The following is a 20,021-nucleotide window of genomic DNA, read 5'->3' as shown; positions in this document are numbered from 1 at the left end:
ATAAATAAATAAATTTATTAAAAAAACAAAAAAAGATACGTGCACCCCAATGTTCATAGCAGCACTATTTACAAGAGTCAAGACATGGAAACAACCTACATGTCTATTGAAAGATGAATGGCTACAAAAGATGTGGTACATACATACAATAAAGTATTACTCAGCCATAAGAAAGAACGAAATAATGCCATTTGCAGCAACACGGATGGACCTGGAGATTATCATACCAAGTGAAGTAAGTCAGACAAAGACAAATATTATATGCTTTTACTTATATGTGGTAAAAAAAAAAAATATACAAATGAACTTATTTACAAAACAGAAACAGACTCACAGACATAGAAAACAAACTTATGGTTACCACAGGGGAAAGGGGGAAGGGAGGAATAAACTGGGAATGTGAGATTAACATACACACACTACTATATATAAAATAAACAAGGATGTACTGTTTAGTACAGGGAACTATATTCAGTATCTTGTAAAAAACAATAATGGGAAAGAATCTGAAAAAGAATATATGTGTGTGTGTGTGTGTGTGTGTGTCTGTGCATGTATATACATATATATATAAAAGTATAAAACTGACTTTGTTGCACACCTGAAACAATGTAAATCAACTATACTTCAATAAAAATAAATTAAAAAAAATAAAAACAGGTGGTAAGTTAGAGAAATTGATTACTATAAATCCAGAAATATCTTAGGGTGGAAAGTGTAGTTAAAATGTTTTACTAGTCTAAGTGTACAATTTACCCCACAGCAGAAATCATCATGAGAATGTTTCAATAAAAACATTTTAAAAATGAAAATATGTATGTATTTATACATATATTTTTTATTTTTATAGCTATTTCATATATATATATACTGAGGCTAATACTCCTTTATTAGTCACTTTTTCCAGAATTTTTATGGCTAGTTCTGTGTCTTTCCCACATTATGATCAGCTTGATTACACTGAAACATTCTATTGGTATTTTCATTAGTATCAGCATAAATGTATACATTTATTCATTAAATAACATTTATATGTATCCAAGAACAGGTTATAGCATTCATTTATTCAAGTCCTTTTACATCGATCAATAGCATTTCAAAGTTTCTTCATAGATAGAGATCTTATACTTTACAAAAATCTTTGTTTCTAGGTATGTTCTCTTCTTTTCTTTTAAACTTTTTCTGTGTAAAAGAGTTTTTTCCACTATAATTTCTAACTGGCTATCATCTGAATATTGATTTTTGTACATATCTTTCCTATCTTGTATAACTTTCAGTCAACTCCTTGCGTACAAACAATAATATATCAGTAACAAAAACTGCAATTTGGCCTCCTCCCTTCTAATTTTTACACCACTTATTTCTTAATTTTGTTTTTTGTATTACAGTATGCCTAGAACAATGATAAATAGTGGTAATAGTGTGGTCATCTTTATTTACTTTGTTCCCGGCTCTAATAAAATGCTCTAGTATTTCACCATTAAACAGGATATTGGGTTTTCATCTGAGACTTTCACACTTTGCCCTTTCCTTTAATAAAGAGCCTTTTTAAAAATTACAAATAGGGGGAGGAGAGAAGATGGCGGAAGAGTAAGACGCGGAGATCACCTTCCTTCCCACAGATACAGTAGAAATACATCTACACGTGGAACTGCTCCTATAGAACACCCACTGAACACTGGCAGAAAACGTCAGACCTCCCAAAAGGCAAGAAACTCCCCCCGTACTTGGGTAGGGCAAAAGAAAAAAGAAATAACAGAGACAAAAGAATAGGGACGGCACCTGCACCAGTGGGAGGGAGCTGTGAAGGAGGAAAGATTTCCACGCACTAGGAAGCCCCTTCGCGGGCAGAGACTGCGGGTGGCAGAGGGGGGAAGCTTCGGAGCCACGGAGGAGAGCGCAGCCACAGGGGTGCGGAGGGCAAAGCGGAGAGATTCCCGCACAGAGGCTGGGCGCCGACCAGCACTCACCAGCCCGAGAGGCTTGTCTGCTCAGCCGCCGGGGCGGGCGGGGCTGGGAGCTGAGGCTCGGGTTTCGGTCAGATCGCAGGGAGAGGACTGGGGTTGGCGGGGTTGGCGTGAACACAGCCTGAAGGGGTTAGCACACCACAGCTAGCCGGGAGGGAGTCCGGGAAAAGGTCTGCAGCTGCCGAAGAGGCAAGAGACTTTTTCTTCCCTCTTTGTTTCCTGGTGCGCGAGGAGAGGGGATTCAGAGCGCCGCCTAAACGAACTTCAGAGACGGGCGCGAGCCGCGGCTATCAGCGCGGATCCCACAGCAACAGGGGCGCAGAGGAAAAAACGGAGAGACTCCCGCACAGAGGCTCAGCGCCGAGCAGCACTCAGCACTCAGCAGCCGGAGAGGCTTGTCTGCTCACCCGCCGGGGCGGGCGGGGCTGGGAGCTGAGGCTCAGCTTCGGTCATCGCAGGGAGAGGACTGGGGTTGGCAGCGTGAACACAGCCTGAAGGGGTTAGCGCACCACAGCTGGCTGGGAGGGAGACCGGGAAAAAGTCTGCAGCTGCCGAAGAGGCAAGAGACTTTTTCTTGCCTCTTTGTCTCACGGCGCGCAAGGAGAGGGGATTCAGAGCGCCGCCTAAACGAACTCCAGAGACTGGCGCAAGCCGCGGCTATCAGCGCGGACCCCAGAGACGGGCGTGAGACGCTGGGGCTGCTGCTGCCGCCTCCAAAAATCCTGTGTGCGAGCACAGGTCACTCTCCACACCGCCCCTCCTGGGAGGCTGTGCAGCCCGCCACTGCCAGGGTCCCGTAATCCAGGGACAACTTCCCCGGGAGAACGCACAGCGCGCCTCAGGCTGGTGCAACGTCACGCCGGCCTCTGACGCCGCAGGCTCGCCCCGCCTCCTCCGTACCCCTCCCTCCCCGCGGCCTGAGTGAGCCAGAGCCCCCGAAGCAGCTGCTCCTTTGACCCCGTCCTGTCTGGGCGGGGGACAGACGCCCTCAGGCGACCTACACGCAGAGGCGGGTCCAAATCCAAAGCTGAACCCCAGGAGCTGTGCGAACAGGGAAGAGAAGGGGAAATCTCTCCCAGCAGCCTCAGAAGCAGCGGATTAAAACTCCACCAACAACTTGACGTGCCTGCATCTGTTGAATACCTGAATAGACAACGAATCATCCCAAATTCAGGAGGTGGACTTTGGGAGCAGGATATATTAATTTTTCCCCTTTTCCTTTTTTTGTGAGTGTATATGTATATGCTTCTGGGTGAGATTTTGTCTGTATAGCTTTGCTTTATAATAGCTTTATTTTACTTCACTGTATTATAGCCTCTTTCTTTCTTTTTATTTTTTCTCCCTTTTACTCTGAGCCGTGTGGACGAAAGGCTCTCAGTGCTCCAGCCAGGCATCAGGGCCGTACCTCTGAGGTGGGAGAGCCAACTTCAGGACACTGGTCCACAAGAGACCTCCCAGCTCCACGTAATACCAAACGGCAAAAATCTCTCAGAGATCTCCATCTCAACATCAAGACCCAGCATCACTCAATGACCAGCAAGCTACAGTGCTGAACACCCTATGCCAAACAACTAGCAAGACAGGAACACAGCCCCATCCATTAGCAGAGAGGCTGCCTAAAATCATAATGAGGCCACAGACACCCCAAAATACACCACCAGACGTGGACGTGCCCATCAGAAAGACAAGATCCAGCCTCATCCACCAGAACTCAGGCACTAGTTCCCTCCACCAGGAAGCCTACACAACCCACTGAACCAACCTTAGCCACTGGGGACAGATACCAAAAACAACGGGAACTACGAACCTGCAGCCTGTGAAAAGGAGACCCCAAACACAGTAAGATAATAAGCAAAATGAGACGACAGAAAAACACACAGCAGATGAAGGAGCAGGGTCAAAACACACCAGACTTAACAAATGAAGAGGAAATAGGTAGTCTACCTGAAAAAGAATTCAGAATAATGATAGTAAGGATGATCCAAAATCTGGGAAATAGAATAGACAAAATGCAAGAAACATTTAACCAGGACGTAGAAGAACTAAAGAGGAACCAAGCAATGATGAAAAACACAATAAATGAAATTAAAAATACTCTAGATGGGATCAATAGCAGAATAACTGAGGCAGAAGAAAGGATAGGTGACCTGGAAGATAAAATGGTGGAAATAACTACTGCAGAGCAGGATAAAGAAAAAAGAATGAAAAGAACGGAGGACAGTCTCAGAGACCTCTGGGACAACATTAAATGCACCAACATTCGAATTATAGGGGTCCCAGAAGAAGAAGAGAAAAAGAAAGGGACTGAGAAAATATTTGAAGAGATTATAGTTGAAAACTTCCCTAATATGGGAAAGGAAATAGTTAATCAAGTCCTGGAAGCACAGAGAGTCCCATACAGGATAAACCCAAGGAGAAACACGCCAAGACACATATTAATCAAACTGTCAAAAATTAAATATAAGGAAAACATATTAAAGGCAGCAAGGGAAAAACAACAAATAACACACAAGGGAATCCCCATAAGGTTAACATCTGATCTTTCAGCAGAAACTCTGCAAGCCAGAAGGGAGTGGCAGGATATACTTAAAGTGATGAAGGAGAAAAACCTACAACCAAGATTACTCTACCCAGCAAGGATCTCATTCAGATGTGATGGAGAAATTAAAACCTTTACAGACAAGCAAAAGCTGAGAGAGTTCAGCACCACCAAACCAGCTTTACAACAAATGCTAAAGGAACTTCTCTAGGCAAGAAACACAAGAGAAGGAAAACACCTACAATAACAAACCCAAAACATTTAAGAAAATGGGAATAGGAACATACATATCGATAATTACCTTGAATGTAAATGGATTAAATGCTCCCACCAAAAGACACAGGCTGGCTGAATGGATACAAAACCAAGACCCATATATATGCTGTCTACAAGAGACCCACTTCAGACCTAGAGACACATACAGAATGAAAGTGAGGGGATGGAAAAAGATATTCCATGCAAATGGAAATCAAAGGAAAGCTGGAGTAGCAATTCTCATATCAGACAAAATAGACTTTAAAATAAAGACTATTACAAGAGACAAAGAAGGACACTATATAACGATCAAGGGATCGATCCAAGAGGAAGGTATAACAATTGTAAATATTTATGCACCCAACATAGGAGCACCTCAATACATAAGGCAAATACTAACAGCCATAAAAGGGGAAATCGACAGCAACACAATCATAGTAGGGGACTTTAACACCCCACTCTCACCAATGGACAGATCATCCAAAATGAAAATAAATAAGGAAACACAAGCTTTAAATGATACATTAAACAAGATGGACTTAATTGATATTTATAGGACATTCCACCCAAAAACAACAGAATACACATTTTTCTCAAGTGCTCATGGAACATTCTCCAGGATAGATCATATCTTGGGTCACAAATCAAGCCTTGGTAAATTTAAGAAAATTGAAATCGTGTCAAGTATCTTTTCCGACCACAACGCTATGAGACTAGATATCAATTACAGGAAAAGATCTGTAAAAAATACAAACACATGGAGGCTACACAATACACTACTTAATAACGAAGTGATCACTGAAGAAATCAAAGGGGAAATCAAAAAATACCTAGAAACAAATGACAATGGAGATACGACGACCCAAAACCTATGGGACGCAGCAAAAGCAGTGCTAAGAGGGAAGTTTATAGCAATACAAGCCTACCTCAAGAAACAGGAAACATCTCGAATAAACAACCTAAACTTGCACCTAAAGCAATTAGAGAAAGAAGAACAAAAAAACCCCAAAGCCAGCAGAAGGAAAGAAATCATAAAGATTAGGTCAGAAATAAATGAAAAAGAAATGAAGGAAACAATAGCAAAAATCAATGAAACTAAAAGCTGGTTCTTTGAGAAGATAAACAAAATTGATAAACCATTAGCCAGACTCATCAAGAGAAAAAGGGAGAAGACTCAAATCAATAGAATTAGAAATGAAAAAGGAGAAGTAACCACTGACACTGCAGAAATACAAAAGATCATGAGAGATTACTACAAGCAACTCTATGCCAATAAAATGGACAACCTGGAAGAAAAGGACAGATTCTTAGAAATGCACAAACTGCCGAGACTGAACCAGGAAGAAATAGAAAATATGAACAGACCAATCACAAGCACTGAAATTGAAACTGTGATTAAAAACCTTCCAACAAACAAAAGCCCAGGACCAGATGGCTTCACAGGCGAATTCTATCAAACATTTAGAGAAGAGCTAACACCTATCCTTCTCAAACTCTTCCAAAATATTGCAGAGGGAGGAACACTCCCAAACTCATTCTACGAGGCCACCATCACCCTGATACCAAAACCAGACAAAGATGTCACAAAGAAAGAAAACTACAGGCCAATATCACTGATGAACATAGATGCAAAAATCCTCCACAAAATACTAGCAAACAGAATCCAACAGCACATTAAAAGGATCATACACCATGATCAAGTGGGGTTTATCCCAGGAATGCAAGGATTCTTCAACATACGCAAATCAATCAATGTGATACACCATATTAACAAATTGAAGGAGAAAAACCATATGATCATCTCAATAGATGCAGAGAAAGCTTTCGACAAAATTCAACACCCATTTATGATAAAAGCCCTGCAGAAAGTAGGCATAGAGGGAACTTTCCTCAACATCATAAAGGCCATATATGACAAACCCACAGCCAACATTGTCCTCAATGGTGAAAAACTGAAACCACTTCCACTAAGATCAGGAACAAGACAAGGTTGCCCACTCTCACCACTATTATTCAACATAGTTTTGGAAGTGTTAGCCACAGCAATCAGAGAAGACAAAGAAATAAAAGGAATCCAAATCGGAAAAGAAGAAGTAAAGCTGTCACTATTTGCAGATGACATGATACTACACATAGAGAATCCTAAAGATGCTACCAGAATACTCCTAGAGCTAATCAATGAATTTGGTAAAGTAGCAGGATACAAAATTAATGCACAGAAATCTCTTGCATTTCTATACACTAATGACGAAATATCTGAAAGTGAAATTAAGAAAACACTCCCATTTACCATTGCAACAAAAAGAATAAAATATCTAGGAATAAACCTACCTAAGGAGACAGAAGACCTGTATGCAGAAAATTATAAGACACTGATGAAAGAAATTAAAGATGATACAAATAGATGGAGAGATATACCATGTTCCTGGATTGGAAGAATCAACATTGTGAAAATGACTCTACTACCCAAAGCAATCTACAGGTTCAATGCAATCCCTATCAAACTACCACTGGCATTTTTCACAGAACTAGAACAAAAAATTTCACAATTTGTATGGAAACACAAAAGACCCCGAATAGCCAAAACAATCTTGAGAACGAAAAATGGAGCTGGGGGAATCAGGCTCCCTGACTTCAGACTATATTACAAAGCTTCAGTAATCAAGACAGTTTGGTACTGGCACAAAAACAGAAATATAGATCAATGGAACAGGATAGAAAGCCCAGAGATAAACCCACACACATATGGTCACCTTATCTTTGATAAAGGAGGCACGCATATACAGTGGAGAAAAGACAGCCTCTTCAATAAGTGGTGCTGGGAAAATTGGACAGGTACATGTAAAAGTATGAAATTAGAACACTCCCTGACACCATGCATAAAAATAAACTCAAAATCGATTAAAGACCTAAGTGTAAGGGCAGACACTATCAAACTCTTAGAGGAAAACATAGGCAGAACACTCTATGACATACATCACAGCAAGATTCTTTTTGACCCAGCTCCCAGAGAAATGGAAATAAGAACACAAATAAACAAATGGGACCTAATGAAACTTAAAAGCTTTTGCACAGCAAAGGAAACCATAAACAAGACCAAAAGACAACCATCAGAATGGGAGAAAATATTTGCAAATGAAGCAACTGACAAAGGATTAATCTCCAAGATTTACAAGCAGCTCATGCAGCTCAATAACAAAAAAACCAACAACCCAATCCAAAAATGGGCAGAAGACCTAAATAGACATTTCTCCAAAGAAGATATACAGATGGCCTACAGACACATGAAAGAATGCTCAACATCATTAATCATTAGAGAAATGCAAATCAAAACTACAATGAGATATCATCTCACACCGGTCAGAATGGCCATCATCAAAAAATCTAGAAACAATAAATGCTGGAGAGGGTGTGGAGGAAAGGGAACACTCTTGCACTGTTGGTGGGAATGAAAATTGATACAGCCACTATGGAGAACAGTATGGAGGTTCCTTAAAAAACTACAAATAGAACTACCATGCGACCCAGCAATCCCACTACTGGGCATATACCCTGAGAAAACCATAGGTCAAAAAGAGTCATGTACCAAAAGTGTTCATTGCAGCTCTATTTACAATAGCCAGGACATGGAAGCAACCTAAATGTCCATCGACAGATGAATGGATAAAGAAGATGTGGCACATATATACAATGGAATATCACTCAGCCATAAAAAGAAATGAAATGGAGGTATTTGTAATGAGGTGGATGGAGTTAGAGTCTGTCATACAGAGTGAAGTAAGTCAGAAAGAGAAAAACAAATATAGTATGCTAACACATATATACGGAATCTAAGGAAAAAAAAAAAGGCCATGAAGAACCTAGTGGCAAGACGGGAATAAAGACACAGACCTACTAGAGAATGGACTTGAGGATATGGGGAGGGGGTGGGGTGAGATGTGACAGGGTAAGAGAGTGTCATGGACATATATACACTACCAAATGTAAAATAGATAACTAGTGGGAAGCAGCCGCATAGCACAGGGAGATCAGCTCCGTGCTTTGTGACCACCTAGAGGGGTGGGATGGGGAGGGTGGGAGGGAGGGAGATGCAAGAGGGAAGAGAAATGGGAACATATTGTATATGTATAACTGATTCACTTTGTTATAAAGCAGAAGCTAACACACCATTGTAAGGCAATTATGCTTCAATAAAGATGTTTAAAAAAAAAAAAAAGAGTGGATATATGTATAACTGATTTACTTTGCTGTACGGCAGAAACTAACACAACGTTGTAAATCAACTGTACTCCAATAAAAATTAATTTAAAAAAAAAATTACAAATAATCTAATATGGTCAAAAATAATTCATCAATTGGAATTTACTTATTTAGCCATTCATTTAAGATTTTCCAGTTTGGGTCACCTGGGTTGTTTACAATTTTTCAAAATTACAAATAATGCTGCACAGTGTATCACTGTGCCTAAGAAAGTCGTTTTAAGTTTTTCTGAATTCAAACTTCCTCTGAAAAGACATCTACGCTGAGAACTACCAGAACAAAGAGCGTTTGTGCTTCACTTTGTTGAATACACTTCTCTCTTTACTACACTGGACTGTGCAGTGTTTTTCAGCCTTGGTCCTTAAGCGCATTCCGGCTGGCTCTTGTTGTGAGGAGCCATGTTCCAGCTCTGCCTGGAAATACAGGGGTCGGGAGGATGTGGCTGTGGCTCCTGGGCCCGGGGCCTGCACGAGAGGCTGTTCCGCCCCAAAGTGCCTGGTCTATCAACCCAGAGCAGCTAATCACGGAAGCAGCCCCACAGAGGTGTGTGCCCCTGCTCTGCAGCCTCTGAATTTCCAACATTACGTGAAAAATTAGTGGGGAAATTTCAACTTACTCCCTTGTTAAAAATATGCTGTTACTGAGTTAAACTGTTTAAAATCCACCGATATAATACCAGTTTGCCATTTCACCTCAGAGAATTCTTGTTTCCTTGCTGAAAATTTCCCCATACTCCCTGAAGACAATCAATTCCTTGATGCACTATCAATCAGTCTTATTTGTTTCCTGGTTCAATATGAGCAGAAACAGCCTGACCAAATTTCTTGAGGAAAAATCATTTGTCATTATCCCCTTAATTATTATAAAATGTAGGAAGCTAGCCTGAGAAGTGGGCAAAGCTCATACTCCTTTACCCTCTCTCCTGGCCCCGAATGCCCTGTCCAACCGAAGTACCAAAAACGTGTAAAGTGGGTCTATACCAGCTTGGGCCAGCTGCTCAGAGGCAGCAGATCCAGGAGAAAAAGGGCACCACATCCTTGACTTCAGATATATGGGGACAATGGTAGAGCCACAGGGCATAAATTAATCCAGAAACAGTATCCTGGAGTCCAGGCAGGAGAGGATGGAGATGAACAGAGGGAGGAACAGGAGGACAGAACCCCTCTTTGGTCAGTAACTACTGTTGTAGAGACGAATGGAATATTTAAGAGTCAGGAGGAAAGAAGGAATCAGATAAGCAACTTGGCAGCTCTGGAGAGAGCTTATGGAGACTGATGCCCAATAGCCATGAAAGACAGCTCTGTTCTTTTTTTTTTTTTTTTTACGTTGAGCTAAAATTAACATAACAAAAAGGTTATCATTTTAACCATTATAAAGTGTACAATTCAGTGGTCTTTAGTATATTCACAATGTTATGCAACTGTCACCACTATCTAATTCCAGAACATTTCTCTCACCTCCAAAAGAAACCCTACACCTACTGACCCCATTCCCTAGATCTGCGGCTCCTAGCAACCACTAATCTACTTTGTCTCTATAGATTTCCCTATTTGGGACATTTCATACAAATATAATCATATAATATGTGGCCTTTTGTGTATGACTTCTTTTATTTAGCATAATGTTTTAATCTATGTCGTAGTATGTATCAGTACTTCATTCCTTTTCATGGCTGAATCATATTCTACTGTCTATTCTTAAATACACAACATGTATTTCTGAAACCCACTAGCACAGCAGAAAGCAAGAGCTACACTCGGTTCTCATTGGTGTGGGTGCTCCCTGAGAACTGATGGAATGAAGCTGACAATACTTTTCATGATTCTGTTCATAGTTTTAACTTTGATGATCCTGGATCAAGCTCTTTGGCTGTAAATTCACAGCAATTCTGTGAGTAACTTGGGACTACCAAAATCTTGCGTTTAAACATCAGGAGCCAACCTAAGCAGCATGTTGCACAAAAAAGCCTTTATTAACAAAGCCAGGGAAATACTGGCCCAGGCTCAGAAAGGAGACTGGCAGGAAGAGGCAGGAAAAGAAACAAATCATGCTGAATGAGGCTGTTCCTGCTTGAGATCCTGTTAAAACTACTAGGTGACTTTGGAGAGTTACATGAAGCTGAAAAGCTGCTTATCCGGAGGATTGATCAATTCAGCAATAATTAAAATCTTTGTGTGGCGGAGTGGGTTTATCCTGTCCACCAGTTCTCACGGGAAAGGCCAATCAGCCCAGCCCCACGTATCCATTAAGCAAACGAAGGGTGTAGCCTGCATCCGCAAGATAAGTGCTATGTGCTTTCCAAAGGCCAACATTTAGGTGTCTAATATGGTTTCTTACTAAGTCAACAGGAAGATGATAAAGGCAGCAAAGGTCTATGAATAGAGCCGCACTGTGATCAAGTATGACACCTGGTGGCTGACAAAGAAGAGAAATAAATACTTCCACTCTTCAAAGATGTCACATCATAAAATGCAACAGAAAATAACGAGATGCCATTTTTTGACCCTCAAATTAGTAAATTATTTTTTTCTTAGATCGTGATATGTGTCAGGGACGATTCTGGAGAAGAATAAAGGTGATAAACTGGTACCACCTTTCTACAGGGCAAGTAAACTCTGCTATCAGAAACCTAAAACCTAGAATTTCACATTCCCTTTAAGTCAGTAATTCCGCTGCTAAGTTTATCTTAATGAAGTTATCACAGATGTGTGCCAAGAATTAACTCCCAATATGTTCATCATGGAACTGCTTATAATAGCAAGAAATGGGAAACTATGTAAACATTCAGAAATAGAACAGTAGTTCATAAATTAGGATGCATCCATATATTTAAATATCTTTTGCTACATATTAAACAGGAAAACAGGTACAACATTTATTGTTTGCAAGAAAAGAACACATTTTAAATAAATATTTCGGTTTATAAGGAAAAAAAGAGTCCCCTACAAAAATATACCACGCCGTAAGCAAGGCAGTCTCTGAGGGAGTACAATTATGGTGGAACTTTCATTTTCTACCTAGTTCCTTCCGTGTTGAAAGCAAATTGAACCAATCCATTTTTTAATTTAGGTGGAAAAATCCCCAGGGCTGGCCGGCCGGAAAACACAGGAGTTGACTACAATGGTATTTCAGGACACCAAAGAGAAGACAAGAACCTTCTGTGCCCCACCATCCAGAGCACGGAAAGCCAGAGCCCTCGAGTCACTGCCGGTGCCCTACTGTCAGGAGCTGCTGACGAGCCCATCACCCACAGAGGCTGTTTCAAACCTTCACACTCTTTTAAAGTTCCCTTCCCCGCTCCTGCCCGCTTCACTCTCAGCAGAGGACCCCACGTTCCACGTGTCTCAGGGAGAGAGAGACCAGGCCACCAGGCGAGAGCACTGGCATCTCCAGGTGTCTCCTCCCGCTCTCCCTCGGACACAGCGACACCTCACCGCCACTAGTGAAGTCGCGGAGAGATGTTCTCACCCTGCCTTTACTGCGACTTCACGCCACTGTCCCAGGGTCAGTGAAGGAAAGGACCGCAAAATCCATTTGGATGCAACCGGGAGCTCAATCCCGACATCATCTCAAATGAATCAGAGGAGGGGTGGGAAAGGAGCCAGATGGCAGGTGACTGTGGAGCGAAGAGGAGGCGCCACCTCAGCTTCTTTATGAAAAGATGGGGAAAGTACAAATACATATATGCATTTTTCAGTGGGGATAGCAAGCACAGATGACTTTATTTTTCACGACAAAATTAACATACGGTAAACCGTACATATTCAAAATGTACAAGTTTTAACATGTGAATGTTAAAACCCGTGAAACCATCACCACATTCAAGATAATGAACATCTGCATCACCCCCAAAGTTTCCTCCTGCCCCTTTATTTCTCCCTCCCACCACTCCTTACTGCAGGGGGTGCATGAGGACAGAAGCCTGAGTTTGTCCAACTTCCTCCTTTCCCTCTGACCTTCACTGAACTGACGGGGTTCAGACCCCCGTCCTCCGCCCCAGAATATGGCAATAGCCCCGATCTCCGTTCCATCCCTCATGCTCACCGACAACCCCTAATCCTGTCCCTACACACAACTCCCCCTGTTTAGATTAAGGTCAAGTCCAAGATCCTAACATGACCCTCAGGGCCCTTCAGGATCTGGATCGTACCTACCCTTCAAGCCTTATTTCCTGCTCAGCTCCCACAAAACTCAAACACCTGCCAGGTACCAAATATGCTATGCTCCCCAAATCCTTTCCAGTGTCTTCACAAACTGTTTTCTTGGTGTGGAACAAACAACCCTAGACCCTCCCAGCCCTAGGAAACTCCTACCCATCCTTCTAGAATCTAGACCAGTGATTCTCAACCAGGGGCTATTTTGCCCTTCAAGGGACATTTAGAAATGTCTGGAGACATTTTTGTTTGTCACAATGCTGACATCAGTAGAGGAAATGCTACTGACATCTAGTGGGTAGAGACCAGGGCTGCTGCTAAACGTCCTACAATGCACAGGACGGCCCCTACAACAAAGAATTTTACCCAGTCCAAAACGCCAGCAGTGAAGAGGCAGAGAAGCCCTCATCGAGATGCCATTTTCTGTGAATAACTCCCCGGCCTGCCCCCCACAATAAGTGCCAAGCTCTGTCGTCAGGTCTACCCTAATACCCCAAATATACCTCTATTTTAGCATTTATCTCACTGTGTGATAAGTTCTGATTTATTTTTCTCTCTGCCATCTTTTTCATCTGTATTATCTCCAGTGTGTAACAAAAGATCTCATTCACTGTTCTGTAATTTTAAATAACTTATATTTAATAGTGAATGAAAAAGAGAGAGGAGAGAAAGAGGCACTTATTCTCTTGACTCTACCACAAAAATCCTTTAAAAATTACTGCAAAACATTTTTGCTGCAAAAACATTAGAAAATACAGATAAGGAAGAAGAAAAAAACAAATAGAAAAGCAATCTTTTGAATAGGCAGAGGCACCATCTAAAGATGGAAGAGGTAAACTCCACAAAGCAAATCCAAGAACTCTGAAAGGCGGCGCTAGGAGTTTTGCAGTACAAATCCCGACATGTACTCACTACTTACTTGAGAACAGCAATCTCTTGAACGGTTATGGCCCTTTTATCTTTGGTTCCCATGTAGGAGAATATGTTTGGCTTGACTCTGATAAGACAAAAACAAAATCATCTGAAGTCACGTACCATTAGGAAATCATGCTTCTCATAATTTAAGATTTAAAATAAATACACTTAAAATCATAACGGAATAAGAGTAAGGACAAACTTTATTTAAAAATATACCCAGGAAAACATAAATTAGTGTGCAAGCTAAGAAAGTAAATGATGCCTGAACAATTGTAAAGCAATTATACTCCAATAAAGGTGTTTAAAAAAAAAAAAAATGATGCCTGAACAACCCCCTCCTTAGCTGTGTGTGACTATTTTTTATTTTTTATTTTTAATTTAATTGTTGGCTGCATTGGGTCTTTGTTGCTGCGCGCAGGCTTTCTCTAGTTGCAGCGAGTGGGGGCTGCTCTTTGTTGCGGCGCACGGGCTTCTCATTGCGGTGGCTTCTCTTGTTGCGGAGCACGGGCTCTAGGCACGCAGGCTCAGTAGTTGCGGCTCACGGGCTCTAGAGCGCAGGCTCAGTAGTTGTGGCGCATGGGCTTAGTTGCTCCGCGGCATGTGGGATCTTCCCGGACCAGAGCTCGAACCCACGTCCCCTGCACTGGCAGGCGGATTCTTAACCACTTCACCACCAGGGAAGTCCAGCTGTGTGTGACTCAGAACGTTTGTACTAGCCAGCAACAGAGAAGGAAGTAATGCACTTCCTGTTGATTACATGCAATTCATTAATTACATAACTGTGAAGGTAAAGAAAAATCCATTCTAGATGTATCACGTACCACTTCAAAAATTTTATACCTTCAATTTCAAAAGAAGTTAATAGTAATGTGAATTTTCCATAAATACATGCTATTTCTTGTATAAAAGCCAAATGCTAAAACAAGGATCGGAATAGTTTTAATATGAAGATATAAATAAGCCAGGTAACCAAGAAGAATTTTATAAAAACTGCTCCACACGAACAGGAGAGAAACGGGAAGAATTTCTTGAACTCTGAGCAATCCCAGCTCTAGATCTCAGAGGAGCTCCCTCCCCAACTGGCTCCTCTCCCGGGTTTAGGTACAGACAAGGAATCAAAGAGAGCTAGCAACTAGAGTAAAGTAAAATGCTACTTCAAATGGTACTGTGTCCTATGGACTAAATTGTGCTCCCTTAAAATTTCTATGTTGAGGCTGTGACAGCCAGTACCTCAGAACGCAAGTGTATTTGGAGATAGAGCCTTTAAAGAGGTGATTATGTTAAAATGAGGCCCTAATCCAATTAGACTTGTGTCCTAATATAAGGAGAGGAAACGTAGACACACAGAGAGACTCCAGGACACAGACACACTCAGAGGGAAGACCATGAGAGAACACAGAGGAGGTGGCCATCTGCAAGCCAAGGAGAGGCCTCAGAAAAAAACAAACCTGACAACACCCTGAGCTTGGGGCTTCCAGCCTTCGGACTGTGGGAAAATGAATGTCTCTTATTTAAGACACCCAGTCCGTGGTATCTTGTCAAGGCAGCCATAGCAAACTAACACACTGTGTGTTGTCTTTCAACTGGGTTAAATATACATCAGAAAGCAAATTTCCATGCATACAGATTTGCTATGGTACCTGTACCCATTTCCAAAAATAAAATGGCACCTGGCTCATCCTCAGAGACCCAAACTCTACTATATTTGCATTCCTGTGAGAAAATCTGACTGGTCTCAGGTTTCCAGTCTAGTCTATCTCCTGGAGTTAAGAGCTTATGGTTTAGTAGCAGACCTCTGCAACCACGTCAAAGTGTAGGCTTTCAGGGAAGAAAGTTAATTTTTATTTTCAGCTGGGTGAACTAGTAACTCTCAACTATATGTAAACCACTTACTTATAGAATTTTCATTTTGAATCACTGGCAATATGCAAGGAGGTTAAAAAAAATTAATTCAACTGTTGTCTAAGAAAACTATAATTGGGAATTCCCTGGCGGTCCAGTGGTTAGGACTCGGCGCTTTCACTGCTGTGGCCCGGGTTCAATCCCTGGTCGGGGAACTAGGATCCTGCAAGTCACGCAGTGCAGCCAAAAAAAAAATCCCCCAAAACAAACAAACAAAAAACCCACTATAATTAGGAGGCACATTTGCTACCTATTTGCCTATTTTCCCACTCCTTTTTCATCAGCATGGAAAGAGGAAAATACACTTCTGTGTTTTGATTTTGTATGGGCAAAAGAACAAAATACTAACCTTAAGTATTTAGACAGTAGATTAATAGCATCCATGGTGTCTTTGTTTTCCTTGTACAGTACGAAGTGGCAGTAACTTCCCCTAGATTTTGGCCAAGAATGTTTTCTTGGATCTTAAAAAAAGAAAAAAATTAACTATTATATACACCATAATAAAAGTTAGCTGAGTTCTTATGAAACCCCACAAGATCATTTTTGCTAGAGAACCTTTGAGAGAGAAATCAGATCTAGTCTGACAAGAAATATGGGTTAAGTGGTTATACCTTGTGGTCTACAGTTATTAAACTTTCTGTGATTGGATACTTATCTGTCTGTATTTAAAATCAAAATCGAGAAATGCAGGTGGTGTGATAAATGACTAAACCTAACCAGCAATCTTCACACAGAGAAACACAGAGGGGTCCACCATTCCCCAGTGGCTTCCTTTACAAGCATGTGTCTGAAAGGGGGCCGCCTGGCCCTCCAGAACGTATGCAGGCCAGAGGGAGACAGCAGCCATGGCGGAGCCTACAAGCCTTGCCTCATCTCCCCAGTCAGGTGTTCGCACAACAGGCTGGATGCCTCAGCAGGGTTGGGGATAAAGCTTGTGAGGAGCTGCCTCAGCGACAAGTTTAGATTTTCCAAAGGCCACTTCCATCACAGAAGTTTAGCGAACACTAGATGGTTTACAAAGGTCTACTGGACAGAGAGAGCAGCTGGCATTCAATACCTAATTGTCATTCTTGGGGGAAGAGGAGACTTTAAAAATTAAGTCAGGTTAAAAATATTAACTGCTGAGCCACTGTTACTTCGATTGCTCAACGTTTTAGAAACTGGCAAACATTTGGAGACTTTGGAAAATCTGACTTTTAAAAACTGTTCTTCCAAACGAACATTAAAATTACACTACAATCTAGAAACATATGTTTAAACAACATTAAGATTTCGACTTCAGTTGCCCAAAGAGTGTTCTGAAAAATCAACTTTGGGAAAAATGTGTAAGCCACAACTGCACGTCTCAGATGTTGTACAACAATGTTTGTGAGTCTTGTGTGACACAAAGCTGCAGCTGTTATTTGAACGCATCTAATTCAGTTGATTTCTGTAACTCTATGAAAGAAAGACTGTGAAAAAATATTTCATATAATCCCCAGAAGTCATCTTCTTTTAAAAATGTTCCTTTGTCTTTGTCCCTTTAGCATGAACTCATGAATCCTTCATCTTCAAAGACATAAGAAACTTCTGATACTAAAGTTACTTGTACACCTGCCTTTGTCAAGGCAAAAAGCACTGCTTCATAGGTTAGGGATATAAGCTACAATGTAGAGAACAAATTGACCAATAAGCTGTCTTGGAAAACTGCCATAGCATGTATGCTTAAAGTATTACAGAAAAAGCACTGCAAGTATTTCTTGGGCTCTTGATGTGAATTCCTCACAACTCATCCTCAGAAAATTGTGAACAGGGATATTATTTTTGGTTTTCCTTCCAGCTCCCTACATTTAAGCAAAATTGTCTATACTTAGCACCTGTGACAAAAATCATTGGCATTTCATTTTATCTACATGAAACGCCAACCGCTCTTACCTGCTGCAGTTCTGACCTCTGTCCAAATGCACAGCATAAAGAGCACAAGAGAGCAGTATTTAATTTATAATAATATTAAAGTGCTTTAGAAGTGAACATGCAAATGATCGCATGGAAAGTTTCTACTGAGGACTCCTACAGCGCCTGGTGGTTATGTGGTGGTTAACAGCCATTTAGACGTTAACAATGGAATGTCGCAGAGGCAAACAGTGAACAAGCAGAAAACTCACCGACAGGTCCAGGCCTCCCTGTCTCAATCCCCTCACAGTGGCCTGTCCACTCACCCTCAAAAGCTGCACTGTCTGTGCCCACAGGATGTAGCAAAAGGTGTAAGACTGTATGCAAAATGCCTCCCCATCCAGAGATTTGTTTTCTTAAATATGGGAGGACGTGTACCAAAACGCTATTTGTGATTATCTTTCGGTTGGGAGACTGCAAGTAATGACTGTTTTTCATTGTGCTTTTCTGTGTTTTATGAGTTTCCTGCACTGATTTTTTTATTTGAAAAAAATGCAAAAAATTATTATGGAAAACAGTTCTCAAACTGATAGATTAAAACAGATTTAAGAGACTTACCCACTGAATGCAATGTTCTGACCTTGTTTGTATCATGATTTAAACAAGACATCTGTATGCAAAAGGCATTTCTGAGACAATCAGAGAAAAACTGAACATGCACTGGGTATGAGATATTAAGAAATTATTGTTGATTTTGTGGGGATGTGATAATGATTTAGGGTTTTAGTTCTTATCTGTCAGATACATACTGAAGTATTTACGAGTGAAATGAAGTACTATGTAGAATTTTCTTTAAAAACACTCCAACAAAGGAAAAAAAAGTGGGAGGAACAGATCAAACAAAACAACAGAACGTTAATAATACTGAAGATGGTTGATGGGTACACAGGGGTTCAGCATACTACTTCCTTTATTTGTCTGCATGTTTGAAAATGTCCATAATAAAAAGCTTTAAAAATATTTGTGATAAAAGTTGATGAAGTGTAGCTACATTTTCCTCTAACTACCCTTTCAGTATGTTCAAAATTAACTATAGTGGCAAGAAATAAATGAAACCACAAGACCAAAAACTAAATGCTATTACACCTTAAGAGAAACCATGACAACTGATATGAGTTTGGCTCACAAGCATGCATCTTTTATTAGCAAATCCAAGCAGTGAGCATGCATTCAATTATCTCCTCTGCAAGTAACAGACATAAGGATTCTTTTTCCAAGTGCACTCAGTACACAAACTAGTAATAAGCATATGCATTGATTAACTGGGAATGTTTTGAATAATGGACAATCGGTGAGTCTCAACTTATTTTGGGGAATTTGTTTGACTTCATAAAACTCCAAATCCTTGGAATGCTAGGTAGCATAGATGGTAGCTTTATAATTTAAGTGAATTTAAAATAACTTTCAAACATTTTGAGACACTCTGATTTAAAATATGAACGCAAAGAATTCTCAGGCTAGGAAGCAATCTTCTGATGGTCTAATATGGCAGCCCCAGGAGAGGAGAAACAGAAACCAGATAAAAAAAGAAAACGACATTCAGGAAGATTCATGTATTGAGCACAGAGATCCTCATGAATAAAGAAGGAAAAATGTTTGTAGCTCGAGAAAGATGACAGGATGGGTAGCATGCAGAACATTCTTTCCTTCTTATTCAAGTCCATTTCCCCTGCTGCACCCCTGCACACCCACCCTGCAGCTTCCTCAGGGGTTCTGCTCCAGCCATCATCAGCCCCCTCCCTCTCCACTGGCTCTTTCCCGTCAGCATATCAGTATGCTCAGGGCTCTTGATTTTAAAAGTCAAACCTACGTCTCCCTCTCCTTAACCATGTTCCTTTCCTTTCTCCTTCTCTTTACGGTGTATTTATCATCTTCCATTCTCAACCTACTGTGTAAACTGGTTTCCAATCATTCCACTAAAACTGCTCTGGCAAAGACACTGATGATCTCCATATTGCTAAAAATTGGTGGACATATTTCAGAGTTCCAATCTTGCTGGAACTGTCTGTAATATTTTCCACAGCTAACCACTCTATCATTGAAATCCCCTCTTCCTATGGATTGCATAACACCAGGCTCTCACAGAAACTTAAC

General features: G+C 41.0%; 1 protein-coding gene across 6 annotated transcripts in view; it reads right to left on the bottom strand.

The window, feature by feature from the left end:
* PUS7 (pseudouridine synthase 7) overlaps positions 1 to 20,021 on the bottom strand; it is a 67,644-nt gene that overhangs the window by 21,858 nt on the left and 25,765 nt on the right. For all 6 annotated transcript variants that reach the window (XM_068550412.1, XM_068550409.1, XM_068550410.1 and 3 more), the window contains exons 6-7: positions 16,345 to 16,456; positions 14,095 to 14,172 (exon numbers count right to left, since the gene is read on the bottom strand). In XM_068550412.1, the coding sequence (XP_068406513.1) occupies positions 14,095 to 14,172; positions 16,345 to 16,456 (190 nt within the window). The remainder of the gene's footprint in view (positions 1 to 14,094; positions 14,173 to 16,344; positions 16,457 to 20,021) is intronic.

This window comes from Eschrichtius robustus, chromosome 8, assembly GCF_028021215.1.
Source record: "Eschrichtius robustus isolate mEscRob2 chromosome 8, mEscRob2.pri, whole genome shotgun sequence".
Taxonomy (NCBI): domain Eukaryota; kingdom Metazoa; phylum Chordata; class Mammalia; order Artiodactyla; family Eschrichtiidae; genus Eschrichtius; species Eschrichtius robustus.
Note: the sequence above shows the minus strand (reverse complement) of the source record. Positions and strands in the feature narration are given on the sequence as shown.